General features: G+C 38.3%; 2 protein-coding genes across 2 annotated transcripts; both read left to right on the top strand.

The window, feature by feature from the left end:
* The first annotated feature begins 8850 nt into the window (after positions 1-8850).
* On the top strand, positions 8851-10500 carry cmklr1 (chemokine-like receptor 1). The gene is made up of 2 exons (XM_016288370.1): positions 8851-8901; positions 9277-10500. Exon 2 carries the CDS (start codon positions 9296-9298, stop codon positions 10343-10345), a length of 1050 nt encoding a protein of 349 aa, XP_016143856.1. The 5' UTR covers positions 8851-8901; positions 9277-9295; the 3' UTR covers positions 10346-10500.
* Positions 10501-12275: 1775 nt separating this feature from the next.
* On the top strand, positions 12276-14810 carry LOC107597352 (chemokine-like receptor 1). The gene is made up of 2 exons (XM_016288368.1): positions 12276-12761; positions 13653-14810. The coding sequence occupies exon 2, from the start codon at positions 13677-13679 to the stop codon at positions 14700-14702; it is 1026 nt and encodes a 341-aa protein (XP_016143854.1). The 5' UTR covers positions 12276-12761; positions 13653-13676; the 3' UTR covers positions 14703-14810.
* The last annotated feature ends 1493 nt before the right edge of the window (positions 14811-16303 follow it).

Genomic DNA, 16303 nt, shown 5'->3' with positions numbered 1-16303 from the left:
ACACGCTCCGAAGCCTCGGCACAGAACGTAACATCACAAGTTTGAATGTCTGCTGAGGAAAGTAATATGAGGGGCCGAAAAAGCCATAATTCATTCTGGCACTCTCACACACTTACATTCTCCTTTCACATATATATATTCTTGCTTTCACACACTTTCATTCTCCTCTCACATACACATATTTTTGCTTTCACACACTCACATTCTCCATTCACATGCATACATTTCTACTCTCACACACACATACATTCTCCTTTCACATACATATATATATATATATATATATAGAATGTATGTATGTCTGAAGAAAATATGTGTATGTAAGAGAAGAATGTATGTATGTATGTGTGAGAGAGAGTAGAGTGGAAACGTAAGGCAGGTCAGGCGCGATCAGGGTCACCGGGACAGGTCATGATCAGCATGGCTGATGTAGATGAGGCGGCCGCATAAGTATTTCAGCAAGCTATTTGGATAAAAAAAAATATATATATATTATCATCTTGAAAAGGTTACATGGCCTCATCCCTTGAGCAAGTTGTGATTGAGGACGCGGGCTCAGCCTCAGTCGAGTGGCCAGATACATGCATTATAAGCGTCTATGGATTTTTTTCCCCGGAGTGTCTATCTACACTAAGTGCAAATAGCCCGCCTTGTTGATAGAGGCTATTTACAGTAGCTCCATCCACCCTGGAGCTCCGTGCAAAATCTCGTCTCATGGGGTAAGGATGATCATTAGAAAGGTGAGGGATCAGCCCCGAACTACACGGGAGGAGCTTGTAAATGATCTTAAGGCAGTTGGGATCACAGTCACTAAGCAAACCATTGGTAACACACTGCGCCGCAATGGACTGAAATCCTGCAGCGCCCACAAGGTCCCCCTGCTCAAGAAGGCACATGTACAGGGCCGTTTAAAGTTTGCCAAAGAACATCTAAATGATTCAGAGAAGGCTTGGGAGAAAGTGCTGTTGTCAGATGAGACCAAAATTGAGCTCTTTGGCATTAACTCGACTCGCCGTGTTTGGAGGGAGAGAAATGCTGACTATGACCCCAAGAACACCATCCCTACAGTCAAGCACGGAGGTGGAAACATTATGCTTCGGGACTGTTTTTCTGCTAAGCGTACAGGATGACTTCACTGCATTGAGGGGGCAAATGGATGGGGCCATGTACTGCAAAATCTTGAACGAGAACCTCCTTCCCTCAGCCAGAACACTGAAGATAGGTCATGGATGGGTCTTCCAGCATGACAATGACCCGAAACATATCGCCAAGGCAACAAAGGAGTGGCTCAAGAAGTAGCACAGTAAGGTCATGGAGTGGCATAGCCAGTCTTCAGACCTCAGTCCTGTAGAAAATCTGTGGAGGGAGCTGAAACTTTGAGTTGCCAAACGACAGCCAAGAAACCTTAAGGATTTAGAGAGAATCTGTAAAGAGGAGTGGATCAAAATCCCTCCTGAGATGTGTGCAAACCTGGTGACCAACTACAAAAAGCTTCTTACCTCTGTGCTTGCCAACAAGGGTTTCTAAGTCATATTTTGCTTGGGGATCAAATACTTAATTTCACTCACTGAAATGCAAATCAATTTCTAACCTTTATATAATGTGTTTTTTCTGGATTTTTTGGTTGGTATTGACCACTGGTCTCTATACGTTAAAACAAACCTACCATAAAAATTACAGACCTTTAATTTCTTTGTAAGTGGGCAAACTTACAAAATCAGCAGGGGATTAAATAAATATTTTTCCCACTATATATATACAGTGGGTACGGAAAGTATTCAGACCCCCTTAAATTTTTCACTCTTTGTTATATTGCAGCCATTTGCTAAAATCATTTAAGTAAATTTTTTTTCCTCACAATAGCCTACTTCTACATCATTTATTAATCTTAGTTAATATTAATGTCAACATTTACTAATGCATTATTAAAATCAAAAGTTGTTTGTTAGTTTATGCACTGTGAACTAACATGAACTAACAATGAACAACTGTATTTGTATTAACTAATGTAAACAAAGATGAATAAATACTGTAATAAATGTTCATTATTTGTTCATGTTAGTTATCTCATTAAATGACACCTTATTGTAAAATGTTACCAATATTTTTAATTTGTGAACTGATGTTCAGCTGTTCTTTTTAATAGTCCACTTATTTCGGGTCATCATCATAAAAGCTCTTTAAACACTTCCACAGACACGAAGATATATCTTTCATTTCAGCAGACTGCAAGTCACGGCACGCTTCATGAACTCTGTAGAACAGGGCTGTCCAAACTCGGTACTGGAGGGCCGGTGTCCTGCAGAGTTTAGCTTCAACCCTAATTAAACACACCTGAACCAGCTAATCAAGCTCTTACTAGGCATAGAATCTTCCAGTCAGGTGTGTTGAGGCAAGTTGGAGCTAAACTCTGCAGGACACCGGCCCTCCAGGACCGAGTTTGGACAGCCCAGCTGTAGAAAGTCAATGGGCCGAAGGGAGGCAAGCCTCCGCTGTAACTTTACCTGCGGGTGTCGCTGTTGGACAGTGTTACTTTATAAAAACGAGTGACTTTTAGACTTTTAATATCATATTTAGTCATATTTGCGCTGTTTTATTTTTGTAATATCGATTGTTTTCTCATCCAACTTTCTGAGAAGACACTGCCTCCCTTGCCTCCTCGGAGGAAACGCCCCTGATATATATACTGTATGTGTGTGTGTGAATATAAATGTTAACTGAGAAAAAACGAAGGAAACATGTCACACTTGAAATAAAAATAATTGAAATAAAACTTGAAATAAAATTAAAAACTATACAGACAAAAAATAATAAAAATGACAACAAAACAAATTAAATAAAAACAGAAAATATAAAAGTAAAAACTAATTCAAACTATAATAAAAAAAAATATTATTATATTATTAATATAATAGTTATATTAAAATAACACTTCATCTGTGCACCATATTCATTCATTAGACTGCCTGTCCTTATCCTATGAGAAGACGTTTCCCTTAATTACTCATGAAAGCACGTGTTGATGACAGATGTTTCAAACTGTGAGACTGCTTATAGCAAGTGAGAGACTTGTTTATGGACAGAAAATAAGTGTTTACTCTTTGTAAGAGTTTTGGGTCTAGTTACTGTAATGAATCATTCAGAAAGATCAAAGCGTTAAGTTGAGCTGATGATGTAATTCACAGAATCAGATGGTTCAAGTACACCATAAGCACGTGTTTAGGGATAGTTCAATGAGGTAGTATTTGACATGGTCCATGTGTCTTTGAAAGATTGAAAGTTAAATGTACCTGCTTTTTGTTGTTGTTGGGTTTTTTTTTTTACTAAAACTGGGCAAGGTGGTGTAAATGCATGCTGACAGGTCTGACTGTTCTGTGCTAAGGCAAAAATTTCCTGTAACTGGGTTGAACTTCACAAGTGATGATGACACAGTAGATGATGCCCTCCTGTGAAAGTGTGTCTATATGAAGTTGAATCTGCATTGAATGGTGCTTCAAGGCTGATAAGGTATGTCAGGCAATTTGTATTTTTTGTTGCGTTTTATTTTAAATACCATCTGGTAAAAAGAAAGGTACAAGGTTTTATAAATTATAAATGTGTGCTTGAGTTCAAAGTGTTTGAGAAGTGACCTGCTCGTGTTCAAAACAAGAGATTGAACTGAATATCTTTTAAAAAAATTAATAATGAATGTTAATTAGTATGGTTGTGGCATCATTTATGGAAGGATTTCTATAAAGAATGGTCAGAAATATTCCCTGGTCAAGCTCAGAGACTTAAACTTTTATAAACTAATTACACAATGGAATGAAAATGAATAGGATGCCAAACAGGATGATCAGCCTAACAGGATGGAAATAGCTTAAAGAGCTCAAGTTAGCCATTCCTCAGTGAGAGAATAAAAGTTAGCTTACATGACAGTGTCAACAAATTTCTCTTTTGAAATTTTGATTCTGTAATACCAATTTCTATAATTTAACGATAATTTTGCATGTTTGAATGAATGAGATGAATCAATCAAAATCACTCAACATCAAAGAATTAATTAAGTTCATACTTACAGACAGGGCTTGACATTAAAGGGTTACTCCACCCCAAAATGAAAATTTTGTCATTAATCACTTACTCCCATGTCGTTCCAAACCCATAAAAGCTTCGTTCATCTTCGGAACACAATTTAAGATATTTTGGATGAAAACCGGGAGGCTTGTGCCTGTAAATTACACTGTCACGGTCCAGAAAAGTATGAAAAGCATCGTCAGAATAGTCCATCTGCCATCAGTGGTTCAACCGTAACGTCATGAAGCGACGAGAATACTTTTTGTACGTGAAGAAAACAAAAATAACGTCTTTATTCAACAATTCGTCTCCTCCGTGTCTCTCCGCATCACCGTAGCGCCATTTTGGAGAATATGCGCTGAACGCAAGCAGTGTACGCTCTTCTGTGTCAGCCGCGCTGCAAGTGTAAGTGATTAATGACAAAATTTTCATTTTGGGGTGGAGTATCCCTTTAACACTGCCAACCCGATTTCTGTAGTGGCGTTTAACACTTCACTCCCACTTTCCACTTTGCCGGGTTAAATTTTAAATGTTGTCAATGTTGACTGTTTTTTGCTCGATTTGGGTAATGAAAACAGTTCCAAACAAAGATCACAGCACAGTCGCATATCTCTGAGCAACACGCATCGTGTTTTGTTACTGAATGATTCAATGAAAAACGCAATTCATGAAAACAGGCACTTGCTTCATTTTTTATCTATTTTGTTGTAGATCATTAAACCGTTACACTGCCTCAGAAGCCTGTCCAAAATCATGTTTCATGAGGTGCCTTCATGCAAAAACTCTGCCTGCAAAGTCATTGCCTGATAAGGCAGCGAGGCAGCAAGTCAGCTGCCTAGGTTTTACAGATGCAGCCAATGTCAAGCCCTGTTTATAGATATTTGTGCTGTTGCCTTCTCACCAAAATTATGTCACTTCCTGGAGGGTGATGTCACTGAGAAACAGAGGAAGTGGAACAGTTGACTTTATTATTGGAAATACTGATGTAAATTTTATTTTCGGGTTTAAACTCCAAAGATAAACAAGTCCATGCTTATTTAATTTTTTTTATTCATAAATGTAATAAATTTAATTTTTGAGGGCCTAAACATGCTCCAAAACTCATGAAACTTGGCACACGCATCAGAAGTGGCGAAAATTTACATCTGATATGGGTTTCAGAAGTGGGTGTGGCAAAATGGCTCGATAGCGCCACCTGTACACATTCAACGGAGTGTACCTCGAGCTACGTTTTATGTATATGCACGAAAATCGGTACACACGTGTAACACACCATTACATACAAAAAGTCTCTTGGTACAAAAAACAAAATGTGCAGTTTTTGCCATTTCCAGGCCACGTACTTTGACGAGCTCCTCCAACAGTTTAATTGGATCATCTTCAAATTTGGTGACCTTTTTGACAAAAAGGCCTTTTTGACATTAAATTGCGAAGATCTTGAGTTTTCATCAAAGGGCGTGTCCCTGACGGCCTGACAAAGTTTGATGTTTCGCCATGAAACAGGAAGTTGCTGTAACTCAGGCAAGAAATGTCCAATCTGCCCCAAACTTCACACGTTTGATAGGTGTTCTGTCCTGAACACATATCCATGCCCATATTCAGTTATAATCATAGCGCCACCTCCTGGCAACAGGAAATGTCATGGTTAACACTGTTATGGACTCCTAGGAACATATTAAAAAGCATCAACAAGTGTTAAAGGTGGGGTAAGCGATTTCTGGTAGCCAATGTTGACATTTGAAATAACCAAAACAAACACGCCCCTACCCCAAAAGGATCTCGCCCCTATTTTGATAGCTCTGCCCCACACATACGTGCGCAACCCAGGCAACGATTAGTTCTGTGAAACAAAGCAAAACCAATGTTACACCGTGTCTACACCAGACACGAGTGGCGTGGCGTGACAAAATACTATGGAACTCATTATAATCAGTGATGCTGTCTACACCATAGATCAGTGGTTCTCAACCTTTTTTTCCACTGGGCCGCACTATAGTCCAAGTGCAAGTCTCACGGGCCACACGCATATCATTTACATATTACATCACCAATACAAACCAACCAGATTTATAATATTATAGCCTAAATATTATGATATCTAATCGATTACATTAATTGAAATTTCTGCAATTAAGGTTGATTGCTGCGTACTGGGTGTTTCCTTTTGTCTGATCATCTTCAAGTGAGCGGCGGGCAAACCGAAAGTTTGCACTCTCCTTCACTGCTGATGCTGTGACTATTCTTGTTTGTATGTGTTCCTTCGCTGGCATTTTCCACATTTCGTTTTTCTCCCTTAATAATAAATTTGTCCATTCTGATGCTCAATTTTACCGAACTGCCAAAGTGCGCACTTGTAAGTGTTTGTTAAATGCATAACTCTAATTACGTGAGTAGCCTACAGGTCTGCTAATGTCTGAAAATAATAAATGAAAGACTATATTATTTTACATAACAAAAACATTATAGCTTATAATTGTTTAGTACATTTTTTAATTAATGTAAAAAACTAAAATGAATTGTAAAACTGAAATAATTATGTGTTCCTTCGCTGGCATTTTCCACATTTCGTTTTTCTCCCTTAATAATAAATTTGTCCATTCTGATGCTCAATTTTACCGAACTGCCAAAGTGCGCACTTGTAAGTGTTTGTTAAATGCATAACTCTAATTACGTGAGTAGCCTACAGGTCTGCTAATGTCTGAAAATAATAAATGAAAGACTAAATTATTTTACATAACAAAAACATTATAGCTTATAATTGTTTAGTACATTTTTTAATTAATGTAAAAAACTAAAATGAATTGTAAAACTGAAATAATTTTTTTAAAATTGTGTTCAGCACGGTGGGCCGCATTTGAATTTGTGACGGGCCGCGGGTTGAGAACCACTGCCATAGATATATATACATATCTATGGTCTACACTGGATGCGGCGCGGCACGACACGACACGACACGACACGACAAATCCCCGACAGAAAACTGCTGCTACGTTCTATTTATGACGTATTGACACACATTTCAAATGATTTTGAATGGTCACTTTGTCGGGTCCAGTGTACTAGACAGACTTTAGCTGTTGCGGCGCAGACAAGCTGTTACTCACCTATCGAGAAGAAACAAAGCAACCTCAGCTTCCGATCGCAGGCCTTCCGCTCCTTGAGTTCTCTCCAGCGCTGGAAAGCTGATCCGATATTTACACGGGTCCTACTTCTTGCCTTATTGCCTTAAGCCTTCTTTTGTTCCGCAGGCGTTTTCCTCTTTTGTTTTTTGTCCGACATCTCTATCTTTCTGTCGCTCGGCTCGGCTAATATCCATCCTGTGCACTTTTACACGGGTCCTCCACATCATGAATAGACACGCCCCTTACTGCTGATTGGCTACAAGTTTGTTTTGCTACTCGGCCCGAATCCGTTTTCTAAAGCGTTTTTGAAAAATCACTTACCCCACCTTTAAATAGGTTGGCAACATGCTAGAAACATACTAAAATATGCTAGCAACACTTAGCTAAGTGTTAAAGCATGCTATTAATGCAGTGAATCGGGAAGTTGATGTAATTCAGGCATGCAGTGTCCAATCTGTCCCAAACTTAACATATTTAATGAGAGTCCTGGCCTGAACACATCTACATGCCAAGATTCAGTTATAGTCGTAGCGCCATCTACTGTCAATAGGATGTGACATGTTTAACACTGTGATGCACTATTAGCAATAGAGTAAAATATGCTGTTGTGTGCTAAACATGCTAGAAATATGCTCAAACATGATAGCAACACTTACTAAGTTCTAAAGCATGCTATTAATGCCATGAAACAGGAAGTTGTTGTAACTCATGCATACAATGCCCAATCTGCCCCAAACTGCACACGTTTTATAAGAGTCCTGGCCTGAACACATCTAAAGGCCAGTATTCAGTTATAATTATAGCGCCACCTGCTGGCAACAGGAAATGACTTGTTTCACACTAACTAAAAACATGCAATGTCCGATCTGCCCCTAACGTCAAGTGTTTGGTAAGAGTCCTGGCCTGAAAACGTTTACATGCCAATATTCAGTTATAATTTATAGCGCCACCTGTTGGCAACAGCACATTTCATGTTTTACACTAACTCAAACATACCATGTTCAATCTGCACCAAATTTCACAGATTTGATCAAAGTCCTGGTCTGAAGACATCTACATGCCTACATTCAGTTACAGTCATAGCGCCACCAGCTGGCAGTAGGAAGTTTGGCACATATAAATGACTCCTCCTATATTTATCAGTTTAAATGCATATTGCCCATCGTTAGCTGTTTTCCTAAAGCCACCAGGTGGCGGTGAGCCCGGGTGCGAAGGCCCTTTCATCGCTGCTTGCAGCTTTAATTTTGTATTGTAATTTCGTGATTGTATCGCTTGTTCTGTTTTTGATCAATAATAAAAAAGTTTTTCTAAAAGCTTTAATCTGTAGTTTTTTATAAAAGAAGTGATGTTGAGTACATGAAACCCTACAAAATATTCACCTATTAAAATAAACCAAATAAACATGTTTAGTTTGAAAAAAAGAAGAGAAACTTCTTGAACATTTCAAAGTGAGGAATGATTTAAAATGATCACTTAATTATTTTATTGAGATAAAAGAAAACAGCACAACTAAAAGAGTTTTGAAGAAGTGAAAGTAGGGGATCTTGTTGATGAGGAAAACAAAAACAGTTGTGGAAGTATTTTGTGGAAGTACAGCATGTGCAGTCATGTACAATATTGCTCAAGAGAAGGATAGGATGCATTATAAATGCACAAGTGACAATTGTCAGATGACAAATGGGAGCTGGTGCAGTAATGCTGGAGACACTGCTATTAGGCTGAGGTGAGAGACTGTCTTGTTATTTACAAGAATTATGAAAATGTACTCTAAACCACACGGAAATGTGTTTGCCTTTTTGTCTGCAGAGATGTTTAAATTCATTTTTAGATATTATAAATATTCGATATTTACGTATGACAAGCTTTTTACTTATTTTCTCTTTATTGATTAACAGAACCAAATCTATTGTAGCTAATCTAACTTAGCCTATATTTAAGTTTTAAAACATAACTTTTTTCAAAACTGAATCTTCAAGAAATTACTTTGAACCCTTGGGTTGAAATTACATACTGCTAAGCAATAATAATCTAGGAACAGTGATTGTGGTATTACTGATATTTATCATTAACAAACTTTCTATTTGTTGTCTGCTTGCAGGGACTCAACAGAATTTACAATGGATTCAGCAGATTTTGTATTTGACCCTAATTACATTGATTATGATAACGTCACCCCCTCTGGCAATTTCCCTTCTGAAGAAGTTTTTTTCCACGTCCACACCACCACATGTTTCACTGAGGTTCTTTGCCTGTTGTTGCTGGTGATCAACGTGATCATCTGTCTGCTGGGCCTGGGAGGAAATGGTGCGGTTATCTGGATTGCAGGGTTTGGCATGAAGAGGTCAGTCAATACTACCTGGTACCTGAGTCTGGCTGTATCTGACTTCATATTCTGCGCCTGTTTGCCTTTTAACATCGCCAACAGCGTCACATCGGACTGGATCTTCGGCCTCTTCATGTGCAAGTTCACTTCCTTTGTCATGTTCCTCAACATGTTCAGCAGCATCTTCCTCCTTGTCATCATCAGCGTGGATCGCTGCGTCGCCGTCATGTTTCCTGTTTGGGCACAGAATCACCGCACTACTGGAAAAGCATCTGTATTGATCGTACTCGCGTGGATTGCCTCTGCAGCTTTAAGTATCCCGTCTATCGTATACCGTGATGTCCAGAGTCACCTAGGTATAAACCATTGCATTAACAACTACAAATCCAGCCAGTACAGCCACAAATTCATTGCCATGAGTCGCTTTGTTTTTGGATTTGTCATCCCTTTCATCCTCATCATTGTTTGTTATACCGTTATCATCCTCAGACTGAGAGCCACCCAGATGGCAAAGTCCAACAAACCGTTTAAGATCATGACGGCTCTCATTCTGACCTTCTTCCTGTGCTGGCTGCCGTACCACACGTTTGTGCTTATTGAACTAAACCAGACCTTCCACAAAGAGGCCATTATTCTCGGACTGAAAATTGGCACCACTGTCGCCGCCGCAAACAGCTTCCTGAACCCCGTTTTGTACGTTTTCATGGGCAATGACTTCAGGAAGAAGTTCAGGAGCTCCATCTTATCAAAGATTGAGAATGCCATTGGAGAAGACGGTCGAATGATCAGCCGCTACCTGTCTCGCTCCAGCTCAGTGGATGCCAGGGCGTCCACTCATATCTAAAGAATAAACTGGAAGTAATATTTTTTCAGTTATTTTTTTTCAGTAGGGCTGTCAATTTAATGCATTCATTTAAAATAATTAATCTTAAACTAAACTAAAATAACACACTGAAGTGTGCCTCCTAACTGTAAATGCCATAATAAGGACACTGTTATACACTGTAAAAAAAAAAATTATATTTTAAAAGTCTTTAAAATTTCATGTTTAATTCAATGTGTTACTTGCTTTTTCTTTGTAAAATTTACTAGCAACTTCTGGATGAAAATTTGTTTCAACACAAATTTTTGTGTGTGAAATATCTGAGCCAAAAAGCCTCAAACTTGACTACAAATGGTCAAAAAGCGAAAGAAACGTAAAAAAGCAAAAAGTAAATGTTGCATTACATCCATCTATATTTGATAAAATATGTACTTTTATACTTAAAAAAAAATCACTTATCCATCTTTGATCTGAGCAATTTAAAGGGGTGGTTGACTGATTTTTTTATAGGCCTGTTTGTGTTTATGGGGTGCAGTCTAACATGTGTTAACGCATTATTTTTCACATAATTTACCTTTATTCCACACCGCTCTGTCCCTTCTCCTCTGAACGCGCTGATCATTTCCTGCTTTTATGAAGCCCCTCCCTCAGAAATACACGATGGGCTCTGATTGATTAGCTGGCCCAGTGTGTTGTGATTGGCTAAACCGCCTCTAGCGCGTGTCTAAACGTCCCGCCCCTCAACATAGCGGCATGTGCTCCGGTTGTATTGTAAACAATGACATTGTCTATATTGCTTATCAGTTTGAGCCCGATTGTAGAGGATTGCACAGAACCTGTTCAAGCACGGCTCTTAATGGTAGGCCTAAGATTTTTGTCTGTTTTTGTCTCATACTTTTAGATACGCTGTTATTTCTAAATGCTACTGCTTCTGTTAGCTTTTAATATACGGTTTTATTCTGATTAAAGCTTTAATACCGTTCGGTAACCACACGCGCGTCCATGTATAACGCTTCTCATAGCTATAGTATGTGAAAATAAGTGTATTCACTGAGCTGATGAGCTGAATGAGAGAGAAAGAGAGAGAGAGATGCAGAGCGTGTGCAGAGCAGGGAGAGGCCAGGAACAGGATGAGAACGCTGTTTTAGAACATTTTGAAACTTGTGAATCCATTAGAATCGTTAGAAGACAGAATCGCGATTCATATATGAATAGATTTTTATATGCACCCCTAGTTTTCTCTTCCTCTTCTCTAAAGCAGCGCAGCTTGGCCTCGCCCTATTCCTCGCTGCGTGTTCCCGGAGGCGGGGTTTATGTAAAATTCTGGGTTCTTGATGTAACGGACCTGGGAAGTAACTCGTTGTAGTCCCTTACCAGCCGTTTTTGTAGGCATTAAACTGCCTGAATTTTAAAAGACGATATCTCCGTTTGCATTGAACGTTCAGCTTAGTAACTTTGCAGATATTGTTTATGCTCAAACAGCAACATTACACACTAACTAACGTTAAAAAAGTGAAATCGCAATCAACCACCCCTTTAAGCTTGAAATACCACCAAATAGATTGTGTTTCACTGGATGCATTGTTGCATTCAAAACTGCTTGAGTGCAGCAAAGTTACATGTTTTTAATAGTTAAAACTACTTTTAACTTTACTTTTAAAACTACATCTTGAAACATGGTGCGCAAGATGCGTTTAGAGACTAGAAACCTTTTATATAAACAGACCAAAAATAAGGTGAATGGGGAAAACCTGTCCTCTGTGAATGACCTGTAAAGTCATGTTTGTACAATGATATAAAAATACAACTTATTTTGACTTCTAAAGCCACTTTTTAAATAGGCTATAAATTATATTCAATTACTTACTTGTCTGCCACAATTTTTTACTTGTCAAAACTTTCATTTTGGGCTTTGTAATTAGTATATGCAATTAATTTGAATACATTTTTAAATGATTTACAATCTTAATTTTTAGGTATTTATGGTGATATATCAGACCATTATTATGCATAATGCAAATGGCTTCTTGATGTAAGCTAGCATACTTTAATCTTCATAATCACATGCACAGATCTTGTACAGATCTGAACATTATTGAACTTCCCTGTGACTAATACATCTTTTTGTACACTAATACACACTTCAGCATCAGTTTGGTGTATGTTGACCTGCTCACTGCATTGCGCTACATTCTCGGTTTTTAACCTCAAACCAACCCATCGCTGACTATCAGATAAACAGAGCAACTTGAATAGGGTACTTGATAAGTGTGGCCGTCGACAGTCTCAGTTCTCAGAAATGTGCTTGCATCTTACAGAGGAACTAGGTGTTAAAATGTTTGGCCAGTAGCTCAGTCTGCATTTATCAGCAAACAACCCAGCAGCAGAAGGTGATTTCTATTGATTTCAAACGGCATTGTGAAGCTTACTTTGTGAGGTAAGTTATCTTCAGATGACATCAGAACCAATTCAAGATAATATGTGCATATGATCATACAGTGAACACTTGTTTTCGGTTAAATTTTAAAGACAGAGCAGCAAAAGAATTAGGATGCATACGATTAACAATTCCATGTTGCAATAGAATATTTTCCAAATTTTGGATTGCAACCACCTTTAAAAGGTGGTAGATATCAGATATAACACAAAACGAGACATTACACCCTCCTCACTTTAAGTTTCGCTTAAAGTTGTACTTAAAATTAAAATGGGAATAGCACGTCACATGTGTTCTGTGGTTCTGTGTGGTTTAAACACTTAACTAGATTTTTAAGTAGCAAATTAGGCAATTTCCTTCATACAAACAGGCATGCATGTAACCCATCAAAGGGAATTTAAGGTCAAATGATTATCAGAAAAGTACAAGCAGTTTATGGTAAAAATAAGGGAAGCTATGGGAGAATTCTGCTAGCATTGTGCTTTTTATTGGTCTTTTTTGACAGCTCTGCTTGGAATGATATATTGTATGCATCATGCAGAACTTGTTCTGTTATTTTACTACTGAGAGGAATGTTTTTTAATGGTGAAATGTTAACTATTGGTTAACTCTGGTACATAGCATCAAATGGAAATATTTAAGTTTAAAATTGTACACGGTCCCTTCAAAACAAAACAAACCAGGAACACATAACTTTTAAATCTTTTTGTCATCCTAAAAAAACAAAGCACTGCATAATGTAGTGCAGCAGATCAGTGCAATAATTTCAAATATGGGGGGGGGCAGATTGTCCATTTCTAATTATTTGAAGTCCCCCCAATGTCTATGGTGGTTACAGCCCGGCTTCAGTTTAAATGCATTTGGATAAATTGCATATTGTTTTTGTTACAGAACTCTGCTTCCTATTCAGTTCTAATGGAAGACACAATGACTCCAGATTATTATAATTATTTACAAGAGTTATCTGTAGACAGCCATACGAAAGAAGAGAAACTTCATGTGGCTACTGAGGTACATCTTGGCTACTGCAGGGAAGCAGCATGTGTAATTACAGTGATCTTTAATGTGATCATATTCCTTCTTGGCATCATTGGAAATGGTGCGGTGATCTGGATTACTGGTTTTAAGATGAAGAAGTCAGTGAACACCACCTGGTACCTGAGTCTGGCTCTGTCTGACTTCCTTTTCTGCGCTACTCTCCCTTTCACCGTTGACTACATGGTGAAGAACAGCTGGATCTTTGGGCCCTTCATGTGCAAGTTCAACGCTTTTGTTATGACCCTCAATATGTACAGCAGCATTTTCATCCTGGTCATCATTAGTGTGGATCGCTGCATCACCGTCAAGTTTCCCGTCTGGGCCCAGAATCAGCGCACTGTACAGAAAGCTTCTGTAGTTGTTATGTTAGCTTGGTTAGTGTCTTCTTTGCTTAGCATTCCATCTGCCAAATTCAGAGAGATTATGAATATAAACATATGCTATAGCAACTATGAGAATCACCACAAAACCGTTGTGTTCATGCGCTTTACTTTTGGGTTTTTGATTCCATTCCTGACCATCTTCACCTGTTACTCCATCCTGATCCGTAAACTTAGAGCAAACCAAATGTCCAGATCCACCAAGCCCTACAAGATCATGACATTACTGATCACAACTTTTTTCATCTGTTGGTTGCCATTTCAAATAGTTTCCGTTTTAGAGTTGGACCGAATTGAGTACAGCTTTGCCTTTCACACAGCCCAACGAGTATCCGCCACTCTCGCCAGTGCAAACAGCTTTCTAAACCCGTTCCTCTATGCATTCATGGCCAAGGACTTAAAGAAGAAATGCTATTCCTTTCTTTCCAAGATTGAGAGCGCCATCGATGAGGAGACCCGAAGTGCTTTCAGAGCAACTTCAATTACCAATTCTGTGGATAACAGACATTCCACTGTTGTCTGAAATTTTAACACGAGTCATGCACTAAAGAGAATGCTGGCCCATAAAAACGACTTGGCATTAACAAGTAGTGCAGTTGTTTTGTCTGTTGCATGTTTGAGTTTGGAAATTTACAAGTAGAAGTTAACATTTTTAAATAGATGTTCAATATAAGGTACTTTACAAGTCATTATATATTTTTAAAAATAATTTTGCAGAATTCTACGACAGCTATTAAATATTTACAGTTTTTATTTAACCATTTAAGTTACTGATTAACGCATGGGGGTGGGTTAAAAGAATTTGGGGTTTTTGAATGTATGTATTAAACATAATTTGGGCAAGATCGACAAATGTTGTCATGCTCCACATCTCTCTCTCTCTCTCTCTCTCTGTTTTGCTAACATATGCATAAAAATATATAATAAAAATCTTGTTCTAACCATTCTGTTTCCTTAAGTGCTGGGAATTCTCTTAATTATTTAATATGCTTATTAATGAAATCCATACACAATACATTCAGAAAGACACTTCAGCATTGTTCATTTTTGATATGATAAACATTGCGATACTTCCTATCTTTCAATACTTCCTGCTTATATGCATTGCAGAAATATATTTGCATGTATTTGGTAGTTTATGCTTTATTTTCTATGATTTATAGACCACGCTTAGTAAAACTAGATGCAGGGCTGAAGACTGTAACTCAAATGTTCGTAATGTAACAAAATTTAAAAATGTAAAGGGTCATATAATGCTACATGCACTTTTACAAATTGTTTGAACTGAAATGTGTGTTGGCAGTGTATGTACACAACCACCCTAAAATGATAAAAATCCACCCAGTGTTTTTTTTGTTAATCTACTAAAATCTTTACCCCTTTCACAAATAGAGCCGATCTCAGATGCCTGTCTGTGTGACGTCACACACGTGAGGCCCCTCCCACGATAGTTTGATTGACTTGATCTTACCTTAGACCTGCCCTGAGTGAGCTGTCATCACGCCGCCACTGTTTGACCCCCGGAGCAGATGTAGACAAGAATGACTCCTAAGCGATTGCGGTGTTCTGTTGTTGGATGTAATAATGAACATAGCAGTCCTCATTTACTCCCGACATCTGAGCCACTGAACTCGCAGTGGATTACATTGTTTCTGAAGGGAATGCTCCCCCGATCTACATAAATGCGTCTATGTACGCGCGAATCATTCATGATCCAGCCTCATCTACAGAAGAAGTGTGTACGTTTTTTTTAACGAATCTTTGCAAATCGCCTTTCCTAATAATGTGCTAATTAGCAAGTTTCACGATGAATGCAGCTAAAGTAAACAGTCTCTCTGAGAGCAGAATGGAAGAGAGGGGCGGGGTCAGCAGAGCTCATTAACATTTAAAGGAAAATGCTACAAATCTGCATGCTCTGAAAAGAGCTGTTTTTTACGGAAGTTCTAAGCGGCCATGCATTATTTATTTTTCCCTTCTTGTTTTCTCATTATAACGACTTATTTTCTCGTTATATCGACATAACGAGAGTTGTTTTCTCATTATAACGACTTATTTTCTCGTTATATCGACATAACGAGAGTTGTTTTCTCGTTATAACGACTTAATTTTCTCGTTATATCGACA

This window comes from Sinocyclocheilus grahami, unplaced genomic scaffold (assembly GCF_001515645.1).
Source record: "Sinocyclocheilus grahami isolate Dianchi unplaced genomic scaffold, SAMN03320097.WGS_v1.1 scaffold230.1, whole genome shotgun sequence".
NCBI classification, from domain to species: Eukaryota; Metazoa; Chordata; class Actinopteri; order Cypriniformes; family Cyprinidae; genus Sinocyclocheilus; species Sinocyclocheilus grahami.
Note: the sequence above shows the minus strand (reverse complement) of the source record. Positions and strands in the feature narration are given on the sequence as shown.